The 26023-nt window shown below is 47.1% G+C and overlaps 1 protein-coding gene across 14 annotated transcripts in view; it reads right to left on the bottom strand.

The window, feature by feature from the left end:
- Window positions 1–26023, bottom strand: part of Tub (TUB bipartite transcription factor) — an 87713-nt gene that overhangs the window by 17891 nt on the left and 43799 nt on the right. For 3 of the 14 annotated variants that reach the window (XM_087211756.1, XM_004851372.4, XM_004851373.4), the window contains exon 1: window positions 6931–7099. The exons of the other annotated variants lie outside the window; for them this stretch is intronic. In XM_087211756.1, coding sequence (XP_087067882.1) covers window positions 6931–6968 — 38 coding nt within the window. In that variant the 5' untranslated portion in view covers window positions 6969–7099. Of the gene's footprint in view, window positions 1–6930; window positions 7100–26023 lie in introns of those variants that run through there. 14 annotated transcript variants of the gene reach the window in all.

Consider the following 26023-nt stretch of genomic DNA (forward strand, 5'->3'; position numbering starts at 1 on the left):
CCCTCTATCCATCTGAATTTCAGCAACAATCCAGGGCCAATCCTCCTTCCACTGTCCTAAGAGAAGCAGAAATAAAAATACAAAAGACACAGGAAATCTTTAAAGATCCAATCCAGAGCACATGCATGTTAAATCTCACGGCTTGACCTTCAGTTAGCCTTTCCCCACTCGAACCCTGTTAAAGGTTCATACCTGGGATCTGCATCTCCTGTATGTGATTAAAACAGAGTGAACTCTGGGAAAGTCAGGCATACTAAGGAGCCTCTGCCATGACGCAGCACCCTGTCAGTCATTTCTGTCACTTACCCAGAGTTCAGTGAGAGGTGCCTGGGGTAGGGTGCACATCTTTTAAAATGTGAAAGCTTGATTCATCTTCATCTTTTTCCTACTCCCCTGCCTTCCCAGCACTACGTTTCTGTTTTTGCCACCTTTTTGTTTCTGTTGGCATGGACTTGCCCTGAGCACACCTTCCTATTATCTTCAATATATGTAGCTGCTTTTCCTTTTACCATTGAGTGTACCCTTCAATACTTTGCTCACTGTACACAAGAACCTGGAATCTGTCTCTCAGGCATATCACATGGTATTATGTCCACCACACTATTTCTTCCCTGAAGCCAGCTGACTATGGAACAAACCCACTGAAACTGTGAGCCAAAATAAAACTCTCCCCCTTTAAGATGCACGAATCAGGTATTTTATCCCAGTGACCAGAAAGCTAAGAGACAGGCTAACTTCCAAAGCTCAGTAACTATCGTCGTCAGCTCCACCAGCAATGCATACCCATCCATTACTTCCAGAATATGAAAAAAGCACAGTCTGTACTCTATACAACTGCACCCCGATGACAGAAGCAACGGGGTCTGGAACCCAGCTGTGCTCTGCTTGCTGAGCTCCAGACCTGGAGCTGGGCAGCCTGTAATCCTCACAGTCAGTTTGCTAGTGGCCGAACCACAGAAGTCCCTGCGTGACTTTCATGAGGCAGTGCTGGCTTCCTCTTGTGCCTCCTGTCGTCATTCCCATTTCACAGTTGACTGGGATGTCACAAGCCATATATACTTTCAGACGGCACTGCCAGAGATAGACACAGTCACCTGGGTCACACCTAAACTGCTCGTGGCTGAGCAGGACAAACAAGATGGCTTCTATGGTGCCAATGTGAATTTCTAGTCATTTACAAGAGAACATTTAGCTGAGAGGTAAAGCTCACATCAGCAAAGCCACCTCCAGAAAAGCTGGCTCACAGCGGCAGCTCAACTGACAAAAGGTGCTTTCAGAAACTCCAGACTCACTAACTTGTGTCCCCTAATGTCCTTACGCATGCAGGGGAGGTGGTTTCCTACCACAGGCACTATCAAAATGCAGTGGACATTCCACACTTATGCCTGGGGCAAGAGACAACTTTCTGTAAACATGTTTGTTCCTCTCCTTCTGTCCCCATTCCCCAGGAGGAAGGACAAAGAGCCACAAGCTTTAGTAACACTGATTACTGGATAAAACTGCAGGTAAAAAGGACTTACCCAGAGCCTTCAGAGAAAGATAGATGAACCGAAGAGCAAAGCTTCCAAAAGAGATTCCAGACCCTCAGATACCTCAGAAGTGCCCTGTGAGCTGCCCACCAGCTCACTCACCACCAGGTGTGTTCCAGTACCCAGAAGGAAGGGAGTGTGCATGACAGGGGCAGCAGCTGGCTGGATGCAGCATGTGCCTGGCTGAGAAGTCCCATCTAAGAGAGCCTACAATAGATCCACCAACACCAAGAAGCTCCGAGAGTGGGCATGACGCGTGGTTAAAACTGGGTTCCTTGGAAAGCACGGGTTTCTAGGGGAACTGCAAGGGTACTAGGCAGACCACAGTCAGCTGAAAGTGACAAGCTTGCACTAGGAGAGTTCCTGGCTAAGAACAATGCATCCAAGCACACAACTCCTCTCCTGAGTGAATAACAAAGAATCCCCAGCGCACAGCAGCATGTGGTGGAGAACAATGACAACAATGACGGCTGTCCCCAGAGAGAGGGCAGAACTAGAGCTCCTCTCCCTTGCTCAGCAGGCCCAGTTCCCTCTCTGCCCCCACCCAGCTGGCCCTGCCTCATCTTCACTGTAGCACATTCTTAGAGTGTCTGTCTTTCTCACCAACATCTCCTAGCCTTTCTGATGGGCACTGTTCTAGGCTATCCTACACAATAACCACGAAGGGAGACAGTGATGGCTTTTTAATGACTTCGGTGCCAATTACGGAATCACTGCCAAGCCCAGGCTGCCAGCTGCAGCCCCGCCAAGTGACTCAGACAGACAGGGCACTGATGGATGGGTCTTCCAGCTGACCCTAGCAGCTCCTTCATGGTCACCTCCTGTGGGGGCCAGACCAAGGAGGCCCTGGACAGCACCACCCACTGGCTCCAGTCTGCAGTGTGCACCAATCCACCTGTTCTGCCCGGGGCCAACTTTACTTTCCAGGAAGCCAGCCTTTCTACTTCCACTTGCTCCCACAGATAACTAAGAAGTAAACCGTGATTGACAGCAAGGGATCAAAAGCATGGGGAGGAGGGCACTCTTCCTGGAAACTGGAAAAGCTAGACATGGCCAGCATATTTAGGAAACCTGTTTCCATCCTTCTCTCTTTACACTCCACCTTAAAAGTTCCAGCTAATCCACTAGCATTAGGCAGAGCCCCGGCAGGCCATGACAACCTAGGGACAGACTCAACCATGTGGATACTCTCTCCATAGCCCCTCTGACCTCTCCTCTTCCTGTCCTCATTCTCCCCCCACCCCCTCCCAGAAAGAACCATGCAAGCTGCCCCTGCTGGACCCAGGAATCACAGAAATGGGAATCACAGAAATGGCTGTCAGGGGAGGACAGGCCTCCCAGAGTGTCTGGCTGCAACTCTGTGCCCTATGCCAGACCCCGGCAAGTCCATATCCATAGCTTCCGTTGCCTAGCATCTGCTTGGTGAATAGTGGGAATGGGGGCAGCTCCAGAAAGGAGAGGATCATGCTACTCACAGCAGTTCCAGCCTCAGGGGATGGGGCCAGCTCTACTCTAGCTGGTGTTTCCCAAAAGGACTGAGTGCACTGAAACCTCTCTCTAGAGGTCAGCTAGCCCTGCCCCGGTTCAGAACTGTGGGGAAACACCTCAGAATCAACCCATCTGTAAGAGATGCTAATGCTTAGTCATGCAAATGAAGACCAACAGCCAAGGCTGACTAAGATCAAAAGGAAATTGGAGTTGCTAGGAAAGGCCAGAGGTGAAGTGGTGGGCCCACACAAGCAGGGTACCTCCGAGGCTAAACCTAGCAGCAGACTGAAATAGTTGGGAGTCATGCTCAATCAGTAATCAATCACACTGCTCCCCAGAAAGCAAAGTGAGTAAATGGCAAAAGATGCCTAACAGGGGCCAAGAGAAGAGGGAACCCAGAGCCATGCTTAGGCCCAGCCCACAGAAGAACTTTCCACAGTCACAGACAGCTAGCTGGTGGAAGCATTTGGCAGGGATGCCACAGGGAGCACTCACACAGAGTGCTCCAGCCTAAGATTCTCCTTCTGTGACCTAGAGCCAGGCCTTGCAAGCAGGTGTCCAAGAGGCCCCACTACAATGGGAGAGCACTGTGTGCTGTGTGCTGAGAACCCAGGTGTGGGACTAGGAAAGCTGAGGCAGCCCTAAAGCAGTGACTCTTTTAGAGCTTTCAATGATACAAACAGCCCACTGCAGCACACATGCTGTAGGCTCACCACTGCCCTAAAGGCTACCCAAGAATAACACTTTGACTCAAAGAACTGAGCATCTTATCTACATTGGGTTGTGCTGGGGACACAGCCAGAAACCACATAAGGTCCCTGCTTTCAAGAAGTTCATAACTTGGTGAGGGAAACAACAGACATTGGTATCGGGACCATGCAGAGAAGAGCACGGAAGATAGCCTGGTCATCACTCGTACTCATCATGCTCCTGCGGCCACAGTCCTTCCTGGCGCTCAGGATTCCACCTCCCTACAATTTAAAAAAGGTTGTAAAGTTGTACATTGAAGATATTTAATACTCAAGAATATTGGCAGAAATGGTAATTGTTAGTGGTATAGAAAAATAGGCTGAAAACTATTACAATTGCTCAACTTTACAAACGAAATGGTCCCCTTTTAAGTCAGAATGTGAGAGTAATCCATGATCATTACAAACTCAGGCAAAATTACTCATAAGAAGATTATCACCACCTATCACTGCTTTGAAGAAAATAAGCAGGCCCAGGGAATGCAAGCTGCAACTGTCACAGGAGCGAAACCCCACTGGCAGAGCTAACAAGTCAGCTGACCCCTCTCCTCCAAGCCCAACACCACAGCCCAATTCTGACATGCTGTGACATTGGGGAAACCTTGTGCCAGTAGAAGTACGTACACACATGCGGCCCTCAACCCCTAGCTGCACATTAAATGCCTTGTCTTCTTCTGTTCCAGTTTCCTCTGTGCCTGGGAGCTTTGCCTACAACCAGCAACCCAGTTAATGAAAGAGGCAATTTGTATCTCCTTCTCTCAGCCCAGGGGTCCACATTTTGGAAGCATACACTCCAAGTCCAGCCTTTCCTAGGTTCAGGACATGCCCAGAAAGACCCAGAAGGGAAGGAAGGATCCTTGCAACTTCTGACTACAGACCACCCCAGTTGGAACCCTCCCTTCCTAGTACAGGGAAGGCAGAGTGATAGAAGAATAGAGAAAGTGAGTAGGGCGGGGCCACAAGGGTGCCTACTTGCTCCCCTGGGGTGGGCTTCCAGGGTGGCAAGATTCTGTGCTGCAGGCTGAATGAGGCAGGGAGAAGGGCTATGGAGAGCTGGACTCGGGCTGCGTCAGATGCCAATCACTCCTTGCAGGACACCAATGTCCTCCAGGACAGAGTTATTTCCCTGAGAAAATCCTACCTGCCTAGGATACCCTAAGCCTCCCCAGTGTGAGGTAGATTCTTTCTGGGACCTAGGCACTCATTCAATAAGCTACTTTAGTCCTTGGCTTCCTGGGAGCCATGTCCTAGCCTGGCCAAGCCTGCAGTCTGCCAGATCCTTAAATGTGTCATCATCCCCAGAGCTGTAAGTGTGGCCCCCTCCCATCTTCCTCAGTCTGCAGCCACTACTCTGCACCTGAATCTCCTTCACACAGGTACTTCCACAGCCTGGAATGGTATTCCCGCACTCCAGGGTGTGGAGCCTGGTACTTCCACAGCCACACCCAGGAGTCCACTCAGCCCACGGGTACTGCCCAGGCACCTCTGAAAAGCCTAGAAAGGATAAGTGATATTCTTTGGGGCCACACTATCTTCCAGGAAACATCTGCCAAGAAATGCCAGGATGCTCCAGAAACTCCCTGTGCCACTAGCCTGGATGTCCTGTTTAGGGCACGTGCCCTGGAGTTAGCATGGCCCTAGTTCCCAGTTCCCAATGGGAATACCTCTCTGATTCATGTGAGACTCAGGTGTAGATGTGTATGTCTGCAGGAGAGCCTATGGGTGACTCATATATGTACCTGTGTTTGGGAGGGGAGTCTCAAAATAACCTGGGAATCCCTTAAGTAGAAATGAGGAGCCACAACAATTCTCAAGACAAACCCTGAATTCCCAGGCCAATGATGGTTTCCCATTTGCAGAAAGATGTGCTCTTAACAAGCCGTGGGCAGTTTCGGCTGGTTTTATTTGGGATGCTGTCTGGACAGACTCATGGACAAGCTCTGTCAGAACCTTCTATCAGTGACTGGGATTGGGCTCCTTCTCCAGAGGAGGCTGAGTTACAAGGTGGGTTTGAGGGTCTAAATCCTGCCACCCACAGCCATATGGACCTGGGTCGGCAATAAAAAGTGGTCCTTAGCAGTCCAGCACCCTTTTTACACACATGCCTCTCCAAGAGGCCTAGAGACAGCCCTGTAGCCCATGGCAACCAAAGAGCCAATTGGTGGCCAAGGATCTGGGGCTGCCATGGCGATGAGCTCTTTTGCCTGTAATAGAAAGATTGGAGTAGAATGGATGGGGAAAGCCTGCACCTGTATGAGGCCAGGAGCCCAGCCGACCTCCTCCCACACAAGTGGAAAAGCTGGCCAGTCTTGGGTCAGACCAGTGTCTGGGAACAGAGGGAGGGAGGCTTCCTTCAGTGTGCCTGGATTTCTGAGTACTTTTGAGCACATGAGGGCGAGTCTGTGTATTGTGAGCAGGTGTGCATCCAGGTATACGCCTCTTAGGAAGTCGATTACTGAGTCTAAAAGATACTGAGTAGGTCGGGGATTTAGCTCAGTGGCCCTGTGCCTGTCTCCCAAATTCGAGGTCCTGAGTTCGATCTTCGGTACAAAATAAATAAATAAAAGATACTGAGTAGTACCTGACTGGATAGTACCTGTCAAATATCCTCCGGATACAGGATGTGTATGTGCATAGTTCTGGGTACAGGTATGCACCTGAACTGAGGTCTATAGAAATATACGGCTGCATGTGTATCTGAGCCGCCATGTGGTCTGGATTCAGAATTAACTGTCCCCAAGAATCCATTCTCGGAGAACGTGAGCTGACCAGCAGGGGCATTTTTGGCCCAATGCGAGGACATGCTGTGGGTGCAAGCGTGCGCAAACTATAAAGGCGGATGCCCGGGTGCTAGGCCTCGGAGGGGGCTCACAGCCGTTTGCCCCCTCCTCCAGGCGGCCATAAAGTCCCTTCCAGCAACCCGGGCAGATACGGGGCTGGAGCAGGTTTGGGGCCCCCAAAGTTGGAGCAGGAAAGACCAGCGTTTGCAAGTCCCCAGTTGGAAAAGATGAGGAGGGTGGAGGTGCCCTAGTCGCCAGCCGGTCCTATGTCCCGAGCTGGGGGTCCGTGGCGACCCCGCCCCAGGCCCCACCTCCACAGAGGTGGAGAGTGGGGGCCCGCCCGCGCCCCGGAGCGGAAGGGTTGCAGGGGCCGGCGCCGCGTACCTGTAGGGAATCCAGTCGGAATGCGGTTTGGAAGTCATGTCTCTCGGGGGTGGGGCGGCGGCTGCGGAGGTCAGAGCTGGTAGGGGCCGGCGCGAGGGCCCTGCTCAGCTCCCGGGCCGCCCCGGGCCGCATCCTCCCGGGCCGGGGCGCTGGGCCCCGCCGAGGCCCGAGCTGCACGCCAGGGCCCCAGCCGGAGCTGCTGCCTGCCCGGCGCGGTGGGCGGGCGAAGCGGGGGGGAGCGCGCGGGCGAGCGGAAGCGCGCGTGGGAGGCGGGAGAAGCCGCCCGCACCACACAGCCCAGCTACCCTTCCCAGCCGGAGCCGGAGCCCAGCGAGGGAGCCGCCGCCGCTCCGCCTCCCCGGCCCCGCCTCGCGGAGACCCCACCCCCAGTTCCTGTCCGTTAGTGGAGATCCGCGATCCACGCTCCTCCCGCACCGGCGCCCGCCCTGGGCTAATAAAGGCGCTGCCACCGAGAAGCGGGTCCCCCAATCCTGCACCCTTAGTTTCTTTCGATGTGACCCGGGGATAATTCGGACACTGCCTATCTTTGCTAGCTGATGGGAAATCGCGGCCCAGATTTAGGGGGGCGAGGGCGGGGCAGGGAAGGGTGCTCCGGTGGTGCGGGAAGAGGTGCCAGGAACTCAGGGTCTCCTCCCACCGGCAGGTTTCAGAGGCCCTCCTGGGGCGCCTCCTTTGGCTTTAGTAAAGGAGGTGTCTCCTCCGTGGGGTCCTGCCCATCTCGGGCTTAGCTGTCCAGTTGAGGGAAGGGTCACATTCACTGTCTCTTGCATTGCGGGCCCTTTCAGAGTTAAGAGTATCAATCTAATCAGCGCGACAGCCTGAGAGGCAAATATTTCATCCATATTCCCAGAGAACAAAGTCTCCAGGATGTTAGGATGCCTAGACACACGAAGCTAGGAAGTGATGGTGCTGAAACAGAACCAGGACCTCTGTCCTCCAAAGGGCCTTTCCAGGAGTCACAGTTCCTGAGAGGCAAAAACAATTCTACAAGCACCATCTTAACGTTTGAAGGCTGATGAGGTCCTGGCTGTGACCAGGACACATTCTAATGCCAGCAGGTTGGCTCAGAGAAGAGTAGAGGAGGCTGCAAGCAGCGCTGGGATCAGCGAGGGCTCTGCTGAGGAGGAGCACGTGGACGTCCTCACGTGCACCCTGGAATCAGCAGCACCAGCCCGGGCAGAAGCAGGTCCATGGGGGGAGACTCTGGGCTAAATGGGAGTCTCCACAGCATGAGTGGGCAGGAGAGTGGGGGAACCACCAGCTGCCCTGAGGCCAATCCAAGACCACCCCCCCCCCCCAGGGCTTTCCTGGCTTCTCAGCCTTGCTTTATCTGGTCCAGTAAATTGTAAAACACAATATTCAAGATACTTGGAGCTTTGGCTGAATGTCAGAAGCTGGAGTCATGTTAGGTGCTATCTGCCTATTGCAACTAGTTTAATCCTCACAACCACCTTAACAGGTAGGCACTATTATCATACCCATTTTACGTCAGAGGAAATTGAGGCCTGGAAAAGGTAAGGATCTCACACAAAGTCATACAGCTGGACAGTGGCGAAGTTAACATTCACCTACAAGTATCTGGATCTCCACACCTTGCTCTCGGGTCCTTGCCTGTCACAGTGCGTGCAGTGCATAAGCACACACAAGCAGGCTCCTCTCCAGGCTTCTGGAGCACAAGGCAGGTCTGATCCATCTCTATCTGGCACTCCATTGATGCTATCTGAATGCTGTTACCTCTGATTATTTATCAGCCTTTAAGAGCTATCACTGTCACTGTGGACAGAGAACAGACAAGTCACTTGGGAGTGGCTGCAGTGAAGAAAGCAGGGCTGATTTCATCCATTAGCCTCCCAGGAAAGGCAGCAGAAGGGAGTTGGGCTGGGCCTCAGAGGCCATGCATAGCAGCAAAGCCCCTTCCTGGGGCCTTCTGTCCTTGAAGATAGAACCCTGACCAGAAGCAAAAGGCTAGGTGCTTTGAGCCCTGGAGACCCTCCCTGAAAGCTACAACTATCTCTTCGGAGATGACTAGAGCCTAGATTTTCCCTTCAAAAATCTGAGGCTGTTTTCCCCTCTTTATTCTCAAATTGTCTGACACCGTAAAGCAATCAGAATTAAGTTGGAAGGTCTCAGGAGCCTGGAGTAATTGAATCTATTAAATAGACACTTTAGGCCCTGTCCTAAGGGAGCAAAATCTGGAGGCAGAGTGAGGTGCAGAAATAAGGCAGTTTATGTCTCTTCCTGCAGAAGATGCACACGTGCATACAGGACATGGGGGAGCCAAGGTCTGTGTGACAGTGCACTTATGAGTGTGTGTGTGTGTATGCATAAGATGTGGGGGAGTCAGAGGGACTGTGTACCAGTACACAAATGGGTGGGGGGGTGTCTGAGTGTGTGCACAGGGGACATGGGGAGCCAGGAAGACTGTGTGACAGTTTACACATGCAAGTGTGGGATGTGGTCCTGTAGCTGGAACAGGTCTACACAAGAACATTTGTTGGATCTGTTAATGTACATAGTACAAAGAGAAGATGTGGGTGCTATAAGGGTTTATGAGTATTCACACTCAACTCAGAACTTCTCAGGGGTTTTTTCCACCCGAATGGCTTCCTCGGTTGACATTTTATGTTTTTGCCTGTGGCTTCATCACAAAGCCATTCCAGAAAGGCATATACCAAGCCGTGGTAAAATTTATATTTTATATAACTCTGCTATATAGTGTTCTTCAGGAAGGGCCTAAGCTTTTAAATTTAGCCCCAGGAACAATGTCATCTCTACTGACACCCTACCACACAGCATTCCCAACATGCCTTCCTCAAATCTTGTTCAAATCCTGCAAGAATGAGATATCTGCCATGAACTTAGATTCTCCTCATTGCATTTTAGGCATTTTCAAACACAGTGATGGCTTATGATGGGGAGAGAAGGAGACCTTCACATCTGAATTTAAGTCCAGGCCAGCCTCCCTCACCGAGACCAGTTTGCCCAGAGAAGTTAGCATTCTGGAACTTAACACTTCCCATATAGAGTCTTATGTTTTCTATAACTTAATGTAATAGTTTTATTGAGTGCTGGCCACCTCTTGTCAATTTGGAAGCAAAGTGATGTGAATAATAAATAAATATGCATCCTGACTAGGCCCTGCTTGGTGGCTTGGCATTGTGACCTTGAAGTCTGAGGAAGGCAGTTCAAATCAATCAAACATCAACTTTACTCAAAGGCTCATGTAGGGCTGCTGTGGCTTTGGTGGGGGTCAGGTACAAGGCCGCTATCAGGGCGCTTCCAGTCTGGCTAAAGAGGTGGGAAAGATAATGACTGCATCAGCCTCAAGGTGTTGGTGTCACAATTCAGGTGTACAAAGTGCTGCGGGTGGGGAGTTGTAGAAGAGGTGCAGTCAATGGTACTGGGAGGAGGAAGGTCAGGTTAGGATAGGCTTTCCTGAAAATGGAAAAGAAGGACCATCGAGCTGGGCCTTGGAGGACGAAAATGATTCTGATAGGCTGCTAGAGAAAGGGAAAACAACTGTCACCAAGATTCTATGACTGGCCAGGCACTGCGCTTATTTCAGTAAGGATGATATGAGCAAAGTCATGGAGACATGAGAATTCATGATTAATACGCTTAAAAACCAAGGTGTTAATCAGCATGGTGGGCTGGGGTGAGTGATTTGTGTGGTAGCGATGGGCCTCTATCTAGTTCAGGTAGAGTCAGATCATCTGTCACCCTGCACACAGGCTAGGAAGTCGGGATTTTATCCTATAGCCAATGGGAAGTCACCAAAGGATTTTAAGCCAAGAATAAATTGCCCAGATATAAACTTTGGAAAGATACAACTGGGAGCAAAATGGAACATAAGAGGAAAACAGAGCTAGCAATATTGCAAACTGCTAGATAGCTACCAGGAAAGTCCAGGACAGAGATAAGCAAACCCTTAAGCAGAGCCCAGTGCCTTTTTAATGCTGTTGGGTGGGTGTCATGGGAAGATGGCAGTGTAAGTGTGAGTGGCCCAATAACACCCTCTATAAATTAGATATTTAAATAACTACAGAGTACACAAAGATCTCTGCTCCACTGTCGATGATTAAAGTGAGATAAATAGGTATGTAGATATCTTTTTTTAAATGTAGGGTAACCACTAGTAGAATTAAAAACAGTATGTCTGTTTTCCAAATCACTGCTGAAAATAATATCAAATAATCTATACACATACACACACAAAAGTACAGTGTTCTGAAAACATAAAACTCATAAAGCATTAAACAAGGTAGCAGGCATAAAACCAAATATAATGATTATGAAATGAACATAAACGGAGAGCCACTGAGCTTGGTTCACACATCACCATGAGTATGTGCCCTATCTAGGAAGTCCTCTGTGTATTTCATAAAAATGAATTTGGTGACACAGTGATGAAGTGCAACTCTTCCAGTCTAGGTTCCAGTTGAAATTCTGAGTTAATAGCTATGGCATTCCAAAGTGAAGTGGAAAACACCACGCAGGACCTGGAAAAGCCTGGTTCTTTGCCATTAGTTGACACCCATCTCTAGTACATACAAAATATGAGAGCCTGAAAAGAAGGGTTGGTGGAGGTTTAGGAGAAATTTTAGGGAGTCTTTGGGGTCCAGTGATCCCCAATAAAGATGGGTGAAAGGAGCTGTTGCTTTCATTCCGTGTTCGCAGAGTGAGGCCTTACAGAGACCCTTAGGAGAGCCTAATTTCTGGCTCTGATGGCCACGAGCCTCCGAAGATGGGCATGTGACTCACAACTGACAAATCCAAACAGCAGGTGGCAATTGGCTGCCTTGATGGCAGGGAGAGTGCTGCTGCTTCTGGATCAGCCTGTGCTCAGAGGTTTGCAAGGCAAAGGATACATGAGTAGTTCCTGTGAACCAATGTGGGTCCCAACAGGAGAGCCAGATGTGACTGGCTAAGAGGGCTCCTGCAGGGGAAGAGGTGACACCACAAGAGGAGGGAAGCCAGGTTTTCCAGGGCCCAAGAAGGTACCAAAGGATGAGCATCAAGCACAAGGAAGCTCCAAGAAGAGAGCCCAGCAATGGCTCCCACAAAAGCACCCCAGTGAGAGAGAAGGACAGAGAAAGTACAATAGCTCATCAGAGTACAATCACTGAAGAACTGGCCTTCCTCCTCCTCCTCCTCCTCATCTCACTCCACATTGGACATTGAAGAGCATTGGTCATTTATAAGCTGGAGCCTCTCCCCGTAGGCCTGCTAGCGTGTATCGAGCAAAAAGAGTTGTTGTAACTCTGAAGTTTCAAATACAATTTCTTTAAATTATAATGAACAACAAAGTTAAATTACTAACAGGCAGGCTTTCGGGTATCTGAAAATGGCCAGGAAAGTCCTGGGACCTACCCTAAATATCATCTAATTTTAGGGGGAAAACAGCCCCATAGAATAAATTTAAAGAGACTGTGAGAGACAAAAATAAAGTGTGCTTTATGTTGACATCTCATGAGTCATGCCTACTCAATCTAATTACACATGGCTCCTCTCACTTGATCCTCACCACAAATCTATCAGATAAGTGCTATTAATATTATCCCCATTTTACAGATGAAGAAACAAAAGGGTACACATCGTCTTCTCAGTCATGCAGATAAGTCATAGAGTTCAAGTCCAAACTCAAGCAGCAGAATGTTCTAAAGCTTACAGGCTTAACTGCCACCCTCTAGAGAAAATCAAATTAGGAGAGCTTTATACCTTCACTCCTTAGTTCCTGTTCCAGAAATCTAGTGAAAGGAAATATGCAATGAAGTCAAAAGTGGATGCACAAAGATATTTATCAAAGTTTTGTGCCTAACAGGGAAAATGAGCAGGGGTGGGGACAAAATATCTATCATTTGGGACTTGAATAAGTAAATAATTCTATGTTCATAGGATGGGTCACTAAGCATATTGCAAGGGGAGTTTTGAAAACAAAGGAACAGGCTTATGAGATGGGACACATTATGGTAGGAAAGTGTAATATCCTATTTCAAAAAGCTCCACAAATTGGCATTATGTGAACGGTCTCACAAAAAAGGTGCCCAGGTGTAAGTGGCACAGTTCAGTGTTATCAGCTATGACACCGGGGCAACCACATTCTCTCCTCCACAGTCCCCTCCTCCCAGAAGCTTAGGACACCTCTTACCTCTGGCTTTGAACTCTCGAAACCTCCTACTTACCCTGGAACAGCACAGACCACTTCAGCTCCCCCAACAGACATCATACTGGTCAGTGTGCAATGGGTTTACTAGACACAAATTTTAAAGCCAGGCAGGTTGAAATAGTCACCTAGTATAATATAATACTGAGATGATACCCAGTGTGGTCATATTCTAATGAATTAATAAGGTGAATAAGGCAGCCATATTCTAATGCATGTATGTGCAAGAAATATTTGCAAGTCTTAGCCCACTTATTTATTTTGCAGGGGACCAGGGAAATCAGGAAACAGGCTGCATCTTATACCTGCTCTTCACTCAGTCCACCCTGCTCCACTGTAAGACATTTGTAGAGTGTTTACTGGGCAAGGAGCCAGAAGCATAGTGACTTGGGTTAGCTACTGCTCCTAGCAAAGACCTTCTGTCTGTCACCCCCACCCCCAACACACACACACACACACACACACACACACACACTCATGCATGCACGCACGCGCGCACACACACGCATGCACCCTGCCATGCCTGGCTTTCCCAGGAGCAGAGGTTGGGGTTTTAAAAAGCAAGAGGGCTTCACAGGCTGAGGCCCAGGCCCTTGTGCTCAGCCTCCAGGAGGGTTTGTTTTACTGGCATTATTGGATTTACAGATAAGCAAAAAGGAATTAAGCTGATCAGGACGAGGAGAGAGCTCTCATTTGTTCATAATACAGGATTTATCTAGAAGAGCTCTGTCCTTTGTCAAACAGAGAGTCATTTCCTTTATATCCTCCAGCAAAGGACACTTTATTTTGTAACCTTTCAGAAAAGCCTGTGAGTTTGGTTTTGACCTGGTTTTCTCCCTCATGTAAGAAAACCAAGGTTATTTAAAGTGTGAAATGAATTCTAAAGAATCCTTTTCTGAATTCACAGGTATCCCTAATCTCTCTAGCTAGAGAAATCAGTCCCTGAAATGCAATTTAAAACATTTGCAAAGTTTACTACTCCAAACACACTCTTTTTGCTCCATGGCCTGTCCTTGAGGCTACTGTTGATTTATAAACATCAGACTCTTCCTTGCAAGTGCCAGGTCCCGAGTTTGATCCCTGGTACCCCCCAAAAAAACCAAAAAACAAAAAAAAAATCAGGACTCTTAAGTCAGCAAGTCACTAAAAATGAAGGGACCTGAAAGGTAGTGCTATTGGATTGGAGCCAAGCTCCCTGGCTTGGTTGTCCTATCTCTGAAATGGGGATAAAAGTTCAAAGACCTCTAGATACAGAAGGCAGAGAAGAAAGAACACCAGTCCTGGGTTTCAGTGTGCAGCTCTCACTAGTGTATGTATGACCTTGAGTAAGTTCCCACTCTATGCCTCATGGACATCAGGACAATTTCTATGCTCCTTCCAGTATCAGCTTTCTCAGATATTTTGACTCTTCCTAGCAGGTCTGTTAGGAGATCGAAGATGATGATTCAACTGTGGAAGACTTGTATTTTATAGAAGAAACACCTAATAGTGAACACAGGCCAGACTTAGGAGAGTAGAATTCTTGTCCTCTCTGTTCTCCTAATTCTGGAGGGTCAGGGACCACTCTCCCAGGTTTAGCTCAGTTTTCTCACCTGTTAAATGGAGATAATGGATGCCTTACCTACCCCACAAGGTGCTTGAAGCTGAGCCGAGAGAAGGAACATGAGCTTGTGAATGCTGTCAAAAGCCCAAAGCACCACGAAGATGTGACAACATTTGGTAATGAGAGCTCCTACTCATTGAGCCCTTGTGTACGGCCAGCACTGTGCTAAGCGCTGGCTTGTATTCCCTCATTGATTGCTCTCTTGGCAACCCTGAGGAGCTATTATAGCAAAAGAAGCAGGAGCACTGTGGGGGGTCACAGCACAAAGATTTCCTCAGCCTCAGCCAAAGCCTGGGCTATGGAGCCACTGGCCATGGAGATGAGGGTGAAAACAGGCAGTACCAGCTGCTGCTGCCCTGCTGGGCTCTAGGAAGGAGACAGACTCAGTACCTCTCCCTCAGCATCTCTGAGCTCCAGCACTGGGAGGAGGCGATGTGTAGCCGCTGCTTCTGACCTCATCAGATGAGATCATCCAGGGCTAGTGGGCCAGTGGGGCAGTCCCCACCTCAGTCCTGTGCAGCTCCTTCAGATCTTCCCTTGACTCTGGTCTTCACCACACCCCACCTGCCTGCTGTGTCTGTGTCTACTCTAGTCACCACTTTCCCTGCTGCTGCAGAGCCTGCTCCTTCCTGGTCCTGCTACCCTGAGGCTGGGAGGCAGTGAGCGCCCTGGAGACAGGGGCTCAGCTCAGCGGCACACAAGGTCCCTGACTCTGACCTGGACATCTCATCTCAATGGGCCCCATCCCAGCCTTCACACTCATCAGCACATCTGGGGTCTCCCTGAGAAGGGGGAGCTGGGCTGGGCCTCAGAATGGACTTCAGAGGTCTCTGTTCACCCACAAACAGGGCCCTTGGAGATTCTGTGTTTCGCTAGCTCAGGTCACCCATGCTCCAGCCATTCCCGATGTCTCTACTATATTGTGTTCCATCTCCAAATTCTTGCATCTATTTTTCTGGCTTAACCCAACCTATACTTTACTTTTCAGTACTACGGATTGATCTGAGGGCCTTCACACCGAGCTCCATCCTCAGTCTTCCCTTCCCCTTTTTGGAATTTGAGATAGGGTCTTGTTAAGTCACTAAGTTGCTCAGGTTGACTGGAACTCGCAAGCCTCCTGCCTCAACCTCCCAGACTGCTTGGATTATAAGTATGTGCCACCTTCATGCCCAGCTTCAACTTATTCTAAGCATGTCCTACCCTCCCTTTGTGGCTCTAGCAGACTTTGAGACCTCTTGCAGGTGACTAGACATCTGCTGATGTTGTCACATGATCTGAAGACACCATTAGTGACCTGAGTCAGGAAAACTGAGTTCTAGGTCTAAGTCCCTGGTCTCTTTTATGACCAAATACAAGGCCTTCTTCTGTTTTCTTGGCCTTGTGGATTAATCTATGAGATGAGGGGGTTGGATTAGATCATTTCTAAAGCCACCAGTGGCCTTACAGTTCCATTATCAAGGGCCCTATCTGACAACTTACATTAAAAAGATATAAATTTCTCCCCCTCTACTCCCCTGGGAGACCACAGTAAAGGGCACTCACATGCAAGAAAAGGCCAGATGGGCAGAGACTCACCCCTCACCCTGCCACACATGCAGAAGACAGGTGGGTGACAGGTGGATGCACCTGGCAAGTGGGCCTGATTTCCTTTCCTCCTGCCTCATGGAAATAGAAGTGATACATGCTTATGAATAACACAATGGAAAAGTGAACACAAAGGTTCTAGAAAAACTTTGAATGGCCAATAAATATGTGGAAAAGCTGCTACCTCGATATCTCCTCCTGCCACAGCCAATCTGTCTCCAGGTCCTGTCAATGTTAAATCCTGCTCACCATTTCCAATGCCACCACCTTTGTCTGTGATAATCCGTGGTGCATCAGGGTGGGCTCCCAGCCAGGACTGCTGGTTTCGAACCAGCCTCTGCCGTGAGCTTCTTTTGTGTTACCTGGAGACTTACTAGTTAATACACAAAAACCACTTGAAACAGACTGTGAGCTATCTGCTGTTATATAATGATCTGCACCCCCTTTTCCTCTAGGCCCCCTACAGTCTGTTCTCACATGGTAGACAGAGTGATCTTTTCAGAATGCAAATCTATCCTTGCACCTGCTGCTTAAAATCCTTTCCTGACTTCCCTTGCTCATACACCAAAGATTTAAAAACTGCCTACAAAGCTGATTAGTTTCCCTTCTCCAGCCACACTGAGTGCTTTCAGACAAGCCAAGTACTCTTCTGGGTCTGGAGTCCACTTCCATCCTCAACCTCCCAGGTCCAATCCTAGAGCTGAGCCCAGATTAAGGTTCAGTGGGGATGGAGCTGAGCCCAGCTACATATTTATTGAATGTCCCTAAGGGGGTCATTGATGAACCATTTTAGAAAGGAGGACTTGTGATTTACATTATAGCAAATGACAAAGATACCATACTGGGATCCCAAGGAACCTTAAAGGAACCAATCAAATTTCCAGCAGAATCAAAAAGTTTAGTAAAGGTACCACATAAAAAGAAAATAGTCAACATTTTTATATAAAACGATAGTTTACAAAGCAAAAATGAAAGACATCTCATTTAAATGACAAGACTACATATGAAAAGTTTTAAAATAACAGAACATGTACGATCTATAGAAAGAAAATTATAAAGTGACTGAGATTTATATAAAGAATGTGAGTAAATGGAGAGAACTTTATATATTTTTATATGATAAGAAGACTGTTTTAAAGATAGTAATTTTTCCTAAAGGAGACTGTATTTTCTTCAAAGAAAACTTCCAACAATTCTGAAACTTGATAACGAGCAGGGATTTCTTAGTGCCCCTTTGGTGATGATAAAGGAAAGGAAGGCAAAGTCCCAAGTGGTTTGTGAATATGGACTGTAAGCCAAGGTGGCTGCCTGTGTAGGGCACCAACACCAGCGACACCCCTGTTCCAGGAGTAACCTACGCTGTTTGGGCATCCTGCCCTACAGCCCAGAAGGGCAGCTTCCTAAATTTTGACAAAGTAGTTGGATCAGTGTTATAATCAGGTGTCCACTTGGAACCTCATGTGCATGTTTTTAGGAGTAAGTAAGGTAAGAAGAGGTAAGTTGTTGCTCTTGAGTTGATAACTTTAGGAAAGCTGGTAGAAGGGGCAGACCCTTGTAGCAAAGCAAAAACAGAAAAGGGTGGGAAATGGACTCTACTGGAAGCTTGGACCCTTGTCTGGAAATGGCACTGCCACATGGAAAGGTAGTCCCTGGGTGTTTGGAGGACCTGTGAGTGCATCCTCCCTCCCAGCTTTCCCAACCTAAGCAGGAAGCCACAGAGGAGCTTCTACTCTCAGGCAAAGCCACAAAGACCAACACAGCCACACCCATCCTGCAGAGCACATCTACACTGTTTGGGCCTCATGCCCTCTAGTCCAAGATAACAGATTAGGGAGCAGTGGGGAGAAAGGGGGAGGTCAGGGAGTTGGAGTTTTTTCTTGCTTCACACAATCAATGGGCATCTTTTCCATGATCTGAACCATGAGTTAAGAGTGGATGCTAAGGATTACAGCAGCCTGGGATAAACTAATTTCCTGGCCCTCATTCCTCCCAATAACCCAGGTAAAGATTATCTTGAAAGAAGAAACAAACCAAAATAAAATGAAAGGATATAGGTCGGGAAAGCAAAGAAAGTCCTGATAATGGTGATTAATGAGAAGCGGATCAGTTCACTACATATTAAAATATAATGCCACAAGTCAGGCATGATGGTGCACACCTGTAACCTAGCACTCTGGGGGGCTGAGGCGGGAGGATCAAAAGTTCAAACCTAGGCTGGGGATTTAGTTCAGTGGTTCCGCCTGCCTCGCAAGCACAAGGTCCCAAGTTCGATCCCCAGTACCAAAAAAAAAAAATTCAAACCCAGCTTTGGGCAACTTAGTGACTTAACAAGACCTTGTCTGGAAAATAATAAATACATATATACTGTATATGAGAAGGAGGGGTTGTTGAGGATGTAGCTCAGTGAAAATACCCTAGGTTCAATCCCTAGTACTACACATCCATAGTAATAATAATAAGAAGAAAAATAACAATAATAACAACAAAAAAAGTAAAATATAAAACCACAGCCAACTAAAGCAGTTTGGATATGAATCTCACATGAAACTTCAATGAAAGAAATAAGCAACCTAGAAATATAGTCTCTCTTCAGAATTGGTCTATAATGACCAATGTGAAGACAGTCCTGATATTGAGGACAAAACAGTGGATTATGATAAAGAGCTCAAAGAAGCCAAAAAGAAAATAAGAGAACAAGAAAAGACTATTCAGCAGCTTCTAGATGGCAACAACAAACTAATCTAAGGCTAACTGGAGTTAGAGAAAAGCTTGAAGACTACACATATGGATTCACCAATGTGCCTACAGAAATTATTGAAGAAAATTTCCTAAATATAAGAAAAAATTTTAAAGTACAAGTAAGTAATGCTTACAGAACACCAAAGTACGCTTATACAACACCAAACAATTACAACAGAAAGAGGAGTTCACCAACATGTAATTCACAGATATCCAGCAAAAAATCAGAATTTAAAGTCAGCCAGAGAAAAATTAAAAATCACATATAAAGGTAAACCAATTGGAAATATAGCAGACTGCTCAGCATAAACCCTGAAGACAGAAGAGATTGGAGTGAAGTATTTCAAGCCTTAAGAGCAAAACACTTCTAACCCAGATTAACTTACCCAGCAAAGCTGTCCTTCAAAATAGATAAAAGAAATAAGGTATTTATATAAAAAAGAAGAAACAGTTCAGAAGATATATGAGTGCTAAACCAGCTCCAGAGAAATACTCAAGAATATTCAACAGAAACACAAGATAAGACTCACTTAAAAACATACAGGAAACTAGTGAGGTCAGGGGACAAACAACAACAAAAGGCAACATAAAAAGTAAAACAAATGATAAACCAACAGATAAAGACAATGATAGTAAATAACCAACACATCTCAGTAATATATCTCAATGTTAACAGCTTCACCTCTCCAATCAAAAGACACAGACTGGCAGACCAGATCAAAAAACAGAATCCAACAATCTGTTGCATTCAAGAAACCCATCTAATCTGAAAAGATATACATAGACTTAAAATTAAAGGATGGAAAATAATATCTCATGCACCAGAACCCAGAAAACAAGCAGGGGTAGCAATTCTAATATCAGACACAGTAAACTTCAAGTTAAAATGGATTAAAAGAGACAAAGAAGGTCACTACATACTAGTTGGAACAATCCAACAAGAAGAGATAACACTGATAAACAGATATGCACCAAATACTGGAGCACCTACTTTCTACACTTGATCTTAGCCAAAAGGCTGAGAAGCGATGGAGCACCTACTTTCATAAAACAAAAACTGCTGAAATTAAAAGATCAAATAAACTCTAACATAATCATACTAGGGGACTTTAACACCCCACTTCCACAAAGAGACAGATTAAACTAAGCTAACTAAAAAGCCAATAAATTTCAGAGCTGAACCACATCTTTGAACATCTGGACTTAATAGATATATACACAGTATTCCACTCCTTCTCCAATAGTGTATACATTCTTTTCATCAGCACATGGTACTTTTTCCAAAATAGATCATACACTAGTCCACAAAGCCTGATTAAGTAAATACAAAAGAATTGAAATTACCCGTGTATACTATCCGAGCACTGCGCAATGAAAATAGAAATCAATGACAGAAGAAAATTTGGAAAAGGCAAAAGCTCCCAGAAAATTAACAACATACTTCTAAACAGCCAATGAGTCACAAAAGAAATCAAAGAAGAAATTAAAAATTTTCTGGAAGTTAATGACAATGACTGTACAACTCAATGAAACCTTTGGGACATTTCAAAAGCAGTTCTAAGAGGAAAATTCATTGTAATCAATGCTCACATTAGGAAAACACAGTAAGCCTAAATGAATAGTCTTATTGAGAAATCTTAAGATGCTTGAGAAAAACAACAAACCAGCCCCAAAACTAAGGAGGGAAATTACAAAGATGAGAGTGGAAATTAATGAAATCAATACTAACGCAAAACTCTGAAACAAATCAATGAAGCAAAGAGCTGGTTCTTCAAAAGAATAAATAAAATAGACAAGCCCTTAGCAAAACTCACTAAGTGAAAGGTAAAAACGACTCACATCGATGCAATTAGAAATGACAAAGGGAAAATCATAACAAACAGTCGAAATCCAGAAGATAATTAGTAACTAATTTGAAAAATTATATTCCAACAAATTAGTAAATATTGAAGAAATGGACAGATTTCTAGACACACACAAACTACCAAAACTAATCCAAGAAGACATAAATATATTTAACAGCCAATCACAAGAAGGAAATCAACTCAGTAATATAGAATCTACTAACTAAAAAAAGCCCAGGACTTGATGGATTCATGTCTGAATTCTACAAAACCTTTAAGTATGTTACATCACCAATAATCCTCAAGCTGCCCAAAGAAATTGAAAGGGATGGAATCTCGCCCAATAGGGAAAGAAAGGGTCCAAGAGAACAAAGAGAGGGGTCAGGGGGAAAGGAAGGGGAAATGTGAGGAAGGAAGATATGCCATGTACAGGAGCTTAATAATACAAGTCAATGTAAACCTTATAAGCCATAACTTGTGCTAAAACAAATAGTATCAACAAGGATGAAAAAGGTGGCTGGGCCAGGGATTTAGCTCAGTGGTGCCGCTGTCTGCCTCGAAAGTGCAAGGTCCTGAGTTTGATTCCCTATACCAAAAAAAAAGAAAGAAAGAAAAGAAAAAGGTGGTTGGTGAACCAGGGGAGGACGGGGAGGGGGAAGGAAGGGAAACAGGATAAAAAAAAGCTGTAACATATACAACATAATCACTCCCCCAAGATGACTGTAAACTGCATGAATTATAAACATGTACTAATAAAATAAAATGGAAAAAAATGGAAAGGGAACTAGTCTATAAGAATTTAAATGTTAATTACAAAAAAAATACTAAGAATACTAAAGAAAACGAGATTGTAAATTTTCGGGCCAAAAGTATAAAAAAATTTGTCAAGTGATTATCTGGAGAAGAATATGGAAACATTCAGGGCTGAGACTAGAGGCTGATTTTCTGTTTGAGTAACTGATATTACTGCAGTAGATAGCTTATGTATAGAATGAACAAAGAAAAGATGGAATGGTTCAGCAGAGCAGAAAGTACCCTGGCCTAGAGGCCAGAGGTCTGAATTCTAGCCACAACTTCTCCCTGCTGGAGAATCTTGGGTTAGTGCTTCTGCTTTTCTGGACCTCTGCCCAATATTTTGAAGATAAAGATGAATGCAGATGACCTGTAGTGGCCCTTCTAGCTCAGCCTCAGTTCAGTAATCATTCCCCATATCTGGTTTCTATAGCAGGAAAAGATGGGTACTCAGAAAGAACTTGGACCTTTTCTGCCCTAAGTGGCCAAGAGACCTTGCAGGCTGGCTCTGTTCACTTCAGTATCCAGGATCCTGCTCATCACCAGGATTCAGAGATGAATGAGACATGGCACCAGACTGTGACGATCAAGGTTAGTGGAGGACACCGACAAAAGCAGACACAACAAATGATAATGTCAGGCAGCATAAAGTCAGCCCAGCCAGGGGTGAAGCTACCATGAGCATACAGGGAAAAGAGCAAGCAGGCTGATGATGACCATACAGGGCTCTGCAGCAGAGATGGCATATGAGGCTGGTGATTTAAGGAGACAGCATTTAATAAAGGTAGATGAGGGCCCGGGATTTAGCTCAGTGGTTCTGCTGCCTGCCTCACAAACACAAGAACCTGAGTTCAATCCCTGGGACCAAAAAAACCCCAACTAAACAAACAAAAAACAAAGGTAGGTGGGACGAGAACCACAGGAAGCCGGAAGGTGTTGGGGTGGGTGGTATATCTGGTCCTGCGGAAGAGGAAATGTGTAGGAGAAAGGGGGGACTTGGAGAGGTTATTTGAGGCCAGGCAATTCAGTCTGGGGTAGGGCCAGGCTGAGTGTTTGGTCTTGAATCTCTTAACAGTGGGAAATCAGAGGTATGAAGGCAGTGGGGAAATGGCATGTTCTGATTTTGGGAGGGAGATGATCACAGGTGACCCTAGGAGCAGGGCTGTGAAGTAAGAGGGAAGCAGACACCCTTGAGTGGGCTTTTCAATTGTCTGGGCCAGTGTGGGCTGGATATGGCAGAGGAGTTGCCAGAGTGAATGTGCAGGAAGCCCATGGCTCAGGCAGGAGCTACAGGGGCGACAAGCAAAGCCCCTGGAGACAGCTGCTGAGGCCAGGCTGCATGGGCTCTGCCACTGACTAGCTCTCATCTTAGGCTGTTTCTTATCCAAACTACTTCTTAGGATGTCAAGGGATCACAGGACTTACTAAGTGGAAACCGTTAGAACAGTGCCTGGCACAGGTAAGTGCTCTATAAGTAGTGACCATGACGATGGTAGAGCGGCTGCACATTCGAGGGAGGGAGGAGTGGGTAGGGACTCCTCAGGTAGCCCAATGGGAGAAGCAAGTTTAAGAGAGGACTTGAACCTTGTGAGCTCCAGTTTGGATGTGCCAGGTGCAACGTTTGTGTCCCCCTCTACCACCACCAAGTCCCTATGTTCAAACCCTAACTCCTAATCCGATGGTACTAGGAAGTGAGGTCTTTGGAGGGTGATTAGGTCTTGACAGTGGAACTTCATGAATGGGATTAGTGCCCTTACAAAAAGAGACCCCAGAGAGCTCTCTTGCTCTTTTTCTGCCATGTGAGGATTCAAGGAGTAGACCATCTGCAACTTGGAAGAGGGCCCTCACCAGACCTCATTCATGCTCCCACCTTGATTTCAGACCTTCAGCCTCCAGAACTGGGGGAAATGTGTCTGGTGTTTATAAACCAAGTCCATCATACTTGGTCACAGCAGCCCAAACAGACTACAACTAGGATTGTGTCTGCAGGATGCCATACTCCAGCTGAGTGGAAAAGCTTGGCTGGAGCTTAATGGGCGGGGGGGGGGGGTGAGGAGAAGGAAATTCAGTGAGTCCTGAGCCTGGGGGGAGGCCGAGGCTTGGGTGGGGGGAGACTGGCTCAGGGGAGGATGCAGCAGGGGAATGGCAGAGGTGGGCAGCAAAGACTCCTGTGGCTGTGGAGACAAGGAAAAGCCAAGTTCCTCCAGGACAGAGTCTTTATTGGTGTGTTCCTACTGTACCCTCAGTGCCTAGGGCAGTGCGTAGGACAAAGTAAAAGCTCAATTTGTATCTGCTGAGTGAGTATATGAGCAATTTATCTTGTTTTCCATTCCAAATATTAGGCACAGAATAACAACAGTAGCCAAAATTTATTAGATGTTTACCATGTGCCAAGTGCCATGCTAGAAGCTGTACGTATAGGTCTCATTTGATTTTTTGTGGCAGCCCTATAGAGAAGGTGCTATTATTCTTCCCATTTTACATGTCGGGAAACAGGTTTCAAAAGGCAGAAGGACTTGCTGAGTTCACATGGCTTAGTAAGAAGGAGCCAGAGCCCACGCCCAAGGCTTCAGGTCTCCTTGCAGGAGCTCCCCTAATACTGATCACACAAGAACAGGAGCTGGGGCACAGCTGGGCAATTATTCCCTTGTTCGTTATTACATAATGTGGGCAGAGGGGAGCTGGAGGTCAGATTTGGAGAAGCAGGACCTAGTGTGTGTCAGACTTGAGGGGCAAGGCCAGACTCTAGAAGGATGGGAGCAGATCAGGAAGGGCAGAGCAGCCAGTGCAAGTGAGAGGTACAGAGTGGAGCTCAGAGATGAAGCCAGAGGTAGAGTTCCCTCTTATTTGGTGAGGGCTGTGTGTGTGTGCATGTGTGCATTTGGAGGAGGTAGTAGGCGCACAGGTTGCTCTGAGGATCCAGACAGGCCCAGACGGATCCAGGGTCACCCAAAGGGGACAGGGACTAGAAGCCATTAGCAGAGTACTCATGCAGGTGGCTTCCTATCCCTTCTGAGTGCTTTCATAACCCCTACCTAAGTCCTCAAACACCAGAAGTCATTGCACATCTCCTAGGTGCAAGCTCTGTGGGCCAGGGTGCAGGCCTGATTCTGTCCCCTGCATCAGCACAGTACCTGATACGTGAAGGCATTCTGCAGAAGGGGACACCAGTGGTCAGACAGGCTTACCCAGATCCCAGACTGGCATTCAGAACCCTGGACTGCAGCAGTACAGTGATGGTGCCCCCATGCAGGTGGCTTCAGGAGGCTGCCAGAGAAAGCTAGAAGCAGCTGCGACCTGTCTTTCCCTGGGCTGTGACCCCTATGCTTGGCCCTCCTGGCCCCAAGAAGGACAATGCCCATCATCTGGTCCCCAGAACAGTACTTAATTAGGTCTAGGATCAGGGCCAGGGTATAAGTACTGAACCCAGGACTAGCACCTTGTACTGCATAAGTGGCCTATGGCACACCCTCACCTCTCCCAACCCATGCTAGGCCCTCTGGTTTCCTTGATCTCTGTGCTGCTTGCATCTGGTCATACTCTTGCAGGGCAGAGGCTGTTCTGCTGCGTGCTTAGTGACACCTCACGCCCAGTGCCTGAGTAGACCTGCTGGCACCTGTTACTCCAAGAACACACTACTGAGTCCCTAGTCTGCCCGTGACAGGTTCTTGCCAGAATCCCCACTGTTCCAGGGGCCTGCGGAGCAGCCTTGCTGGACCCGTTCCTTCCCAGCCAACTCTAGGATGACATGATTAGCTGCAGACTGGACCGGTCCAAGCACTGACCACCATGCACATAACTGTTTCCATGTCTGTTGGGCCCCAAGCTAAACCCAGGGCTCACAGAGAGAAGCCCTTCACAGTGATAAGATTCTGAGGGCATCGAAAGTATTCACAGCCACAGATACCACACTGTCACACATGTGTCAACCTCTTAGTATGCGCATGAGTCATGCTAAGTACTCTCCATGTATTCTCACTAGTTTGCTACATACAACTCTGGAATGAAGTATTAATTTTTCAGAAAAGAAAATAAAGGCACAGAGTCTTGCCAGGTTCTAACCTATCCACCAGACTAAATTTCCCCGTACCCCAGACTGGATGAACTCAGAAGCTGAGATTCTATTCCATCTGTGCTCCTGGGCTTACCAGAGAGCATGCTGCCCCTTCTTCCATCCCACCCCCATGTCCACACTCCTCATGGCCCTCTCTTGGCCTATGGTGAAGGCCTAGCTGAGCCTGTGGTTACAGTCAACCTGCTCTACATAGTAGGAGAGCAAAAGGAAGAAAACTGGTATGAACTGAGCAGTAACTATCTGAGCTAAGCACTTTCAAACATTATTTTCTC

This window comes from Heterocephalus glaber, unplaced genomic scaffold (genome assembly GCF_053883595.1).
Source record: "Heterocephalus glaber isolate CG9 unplaced genomic scaffold, H.glaber_assembly_v1.0 deba00001428, whole genome shotgun sequence".
NCBI classification, from domain to species: Eukaryota; Metazoa; Chordata; class Mammalia; order Rodentia; family Bathyergidae; genus Heterocephalus; species Heterocephalus glaber.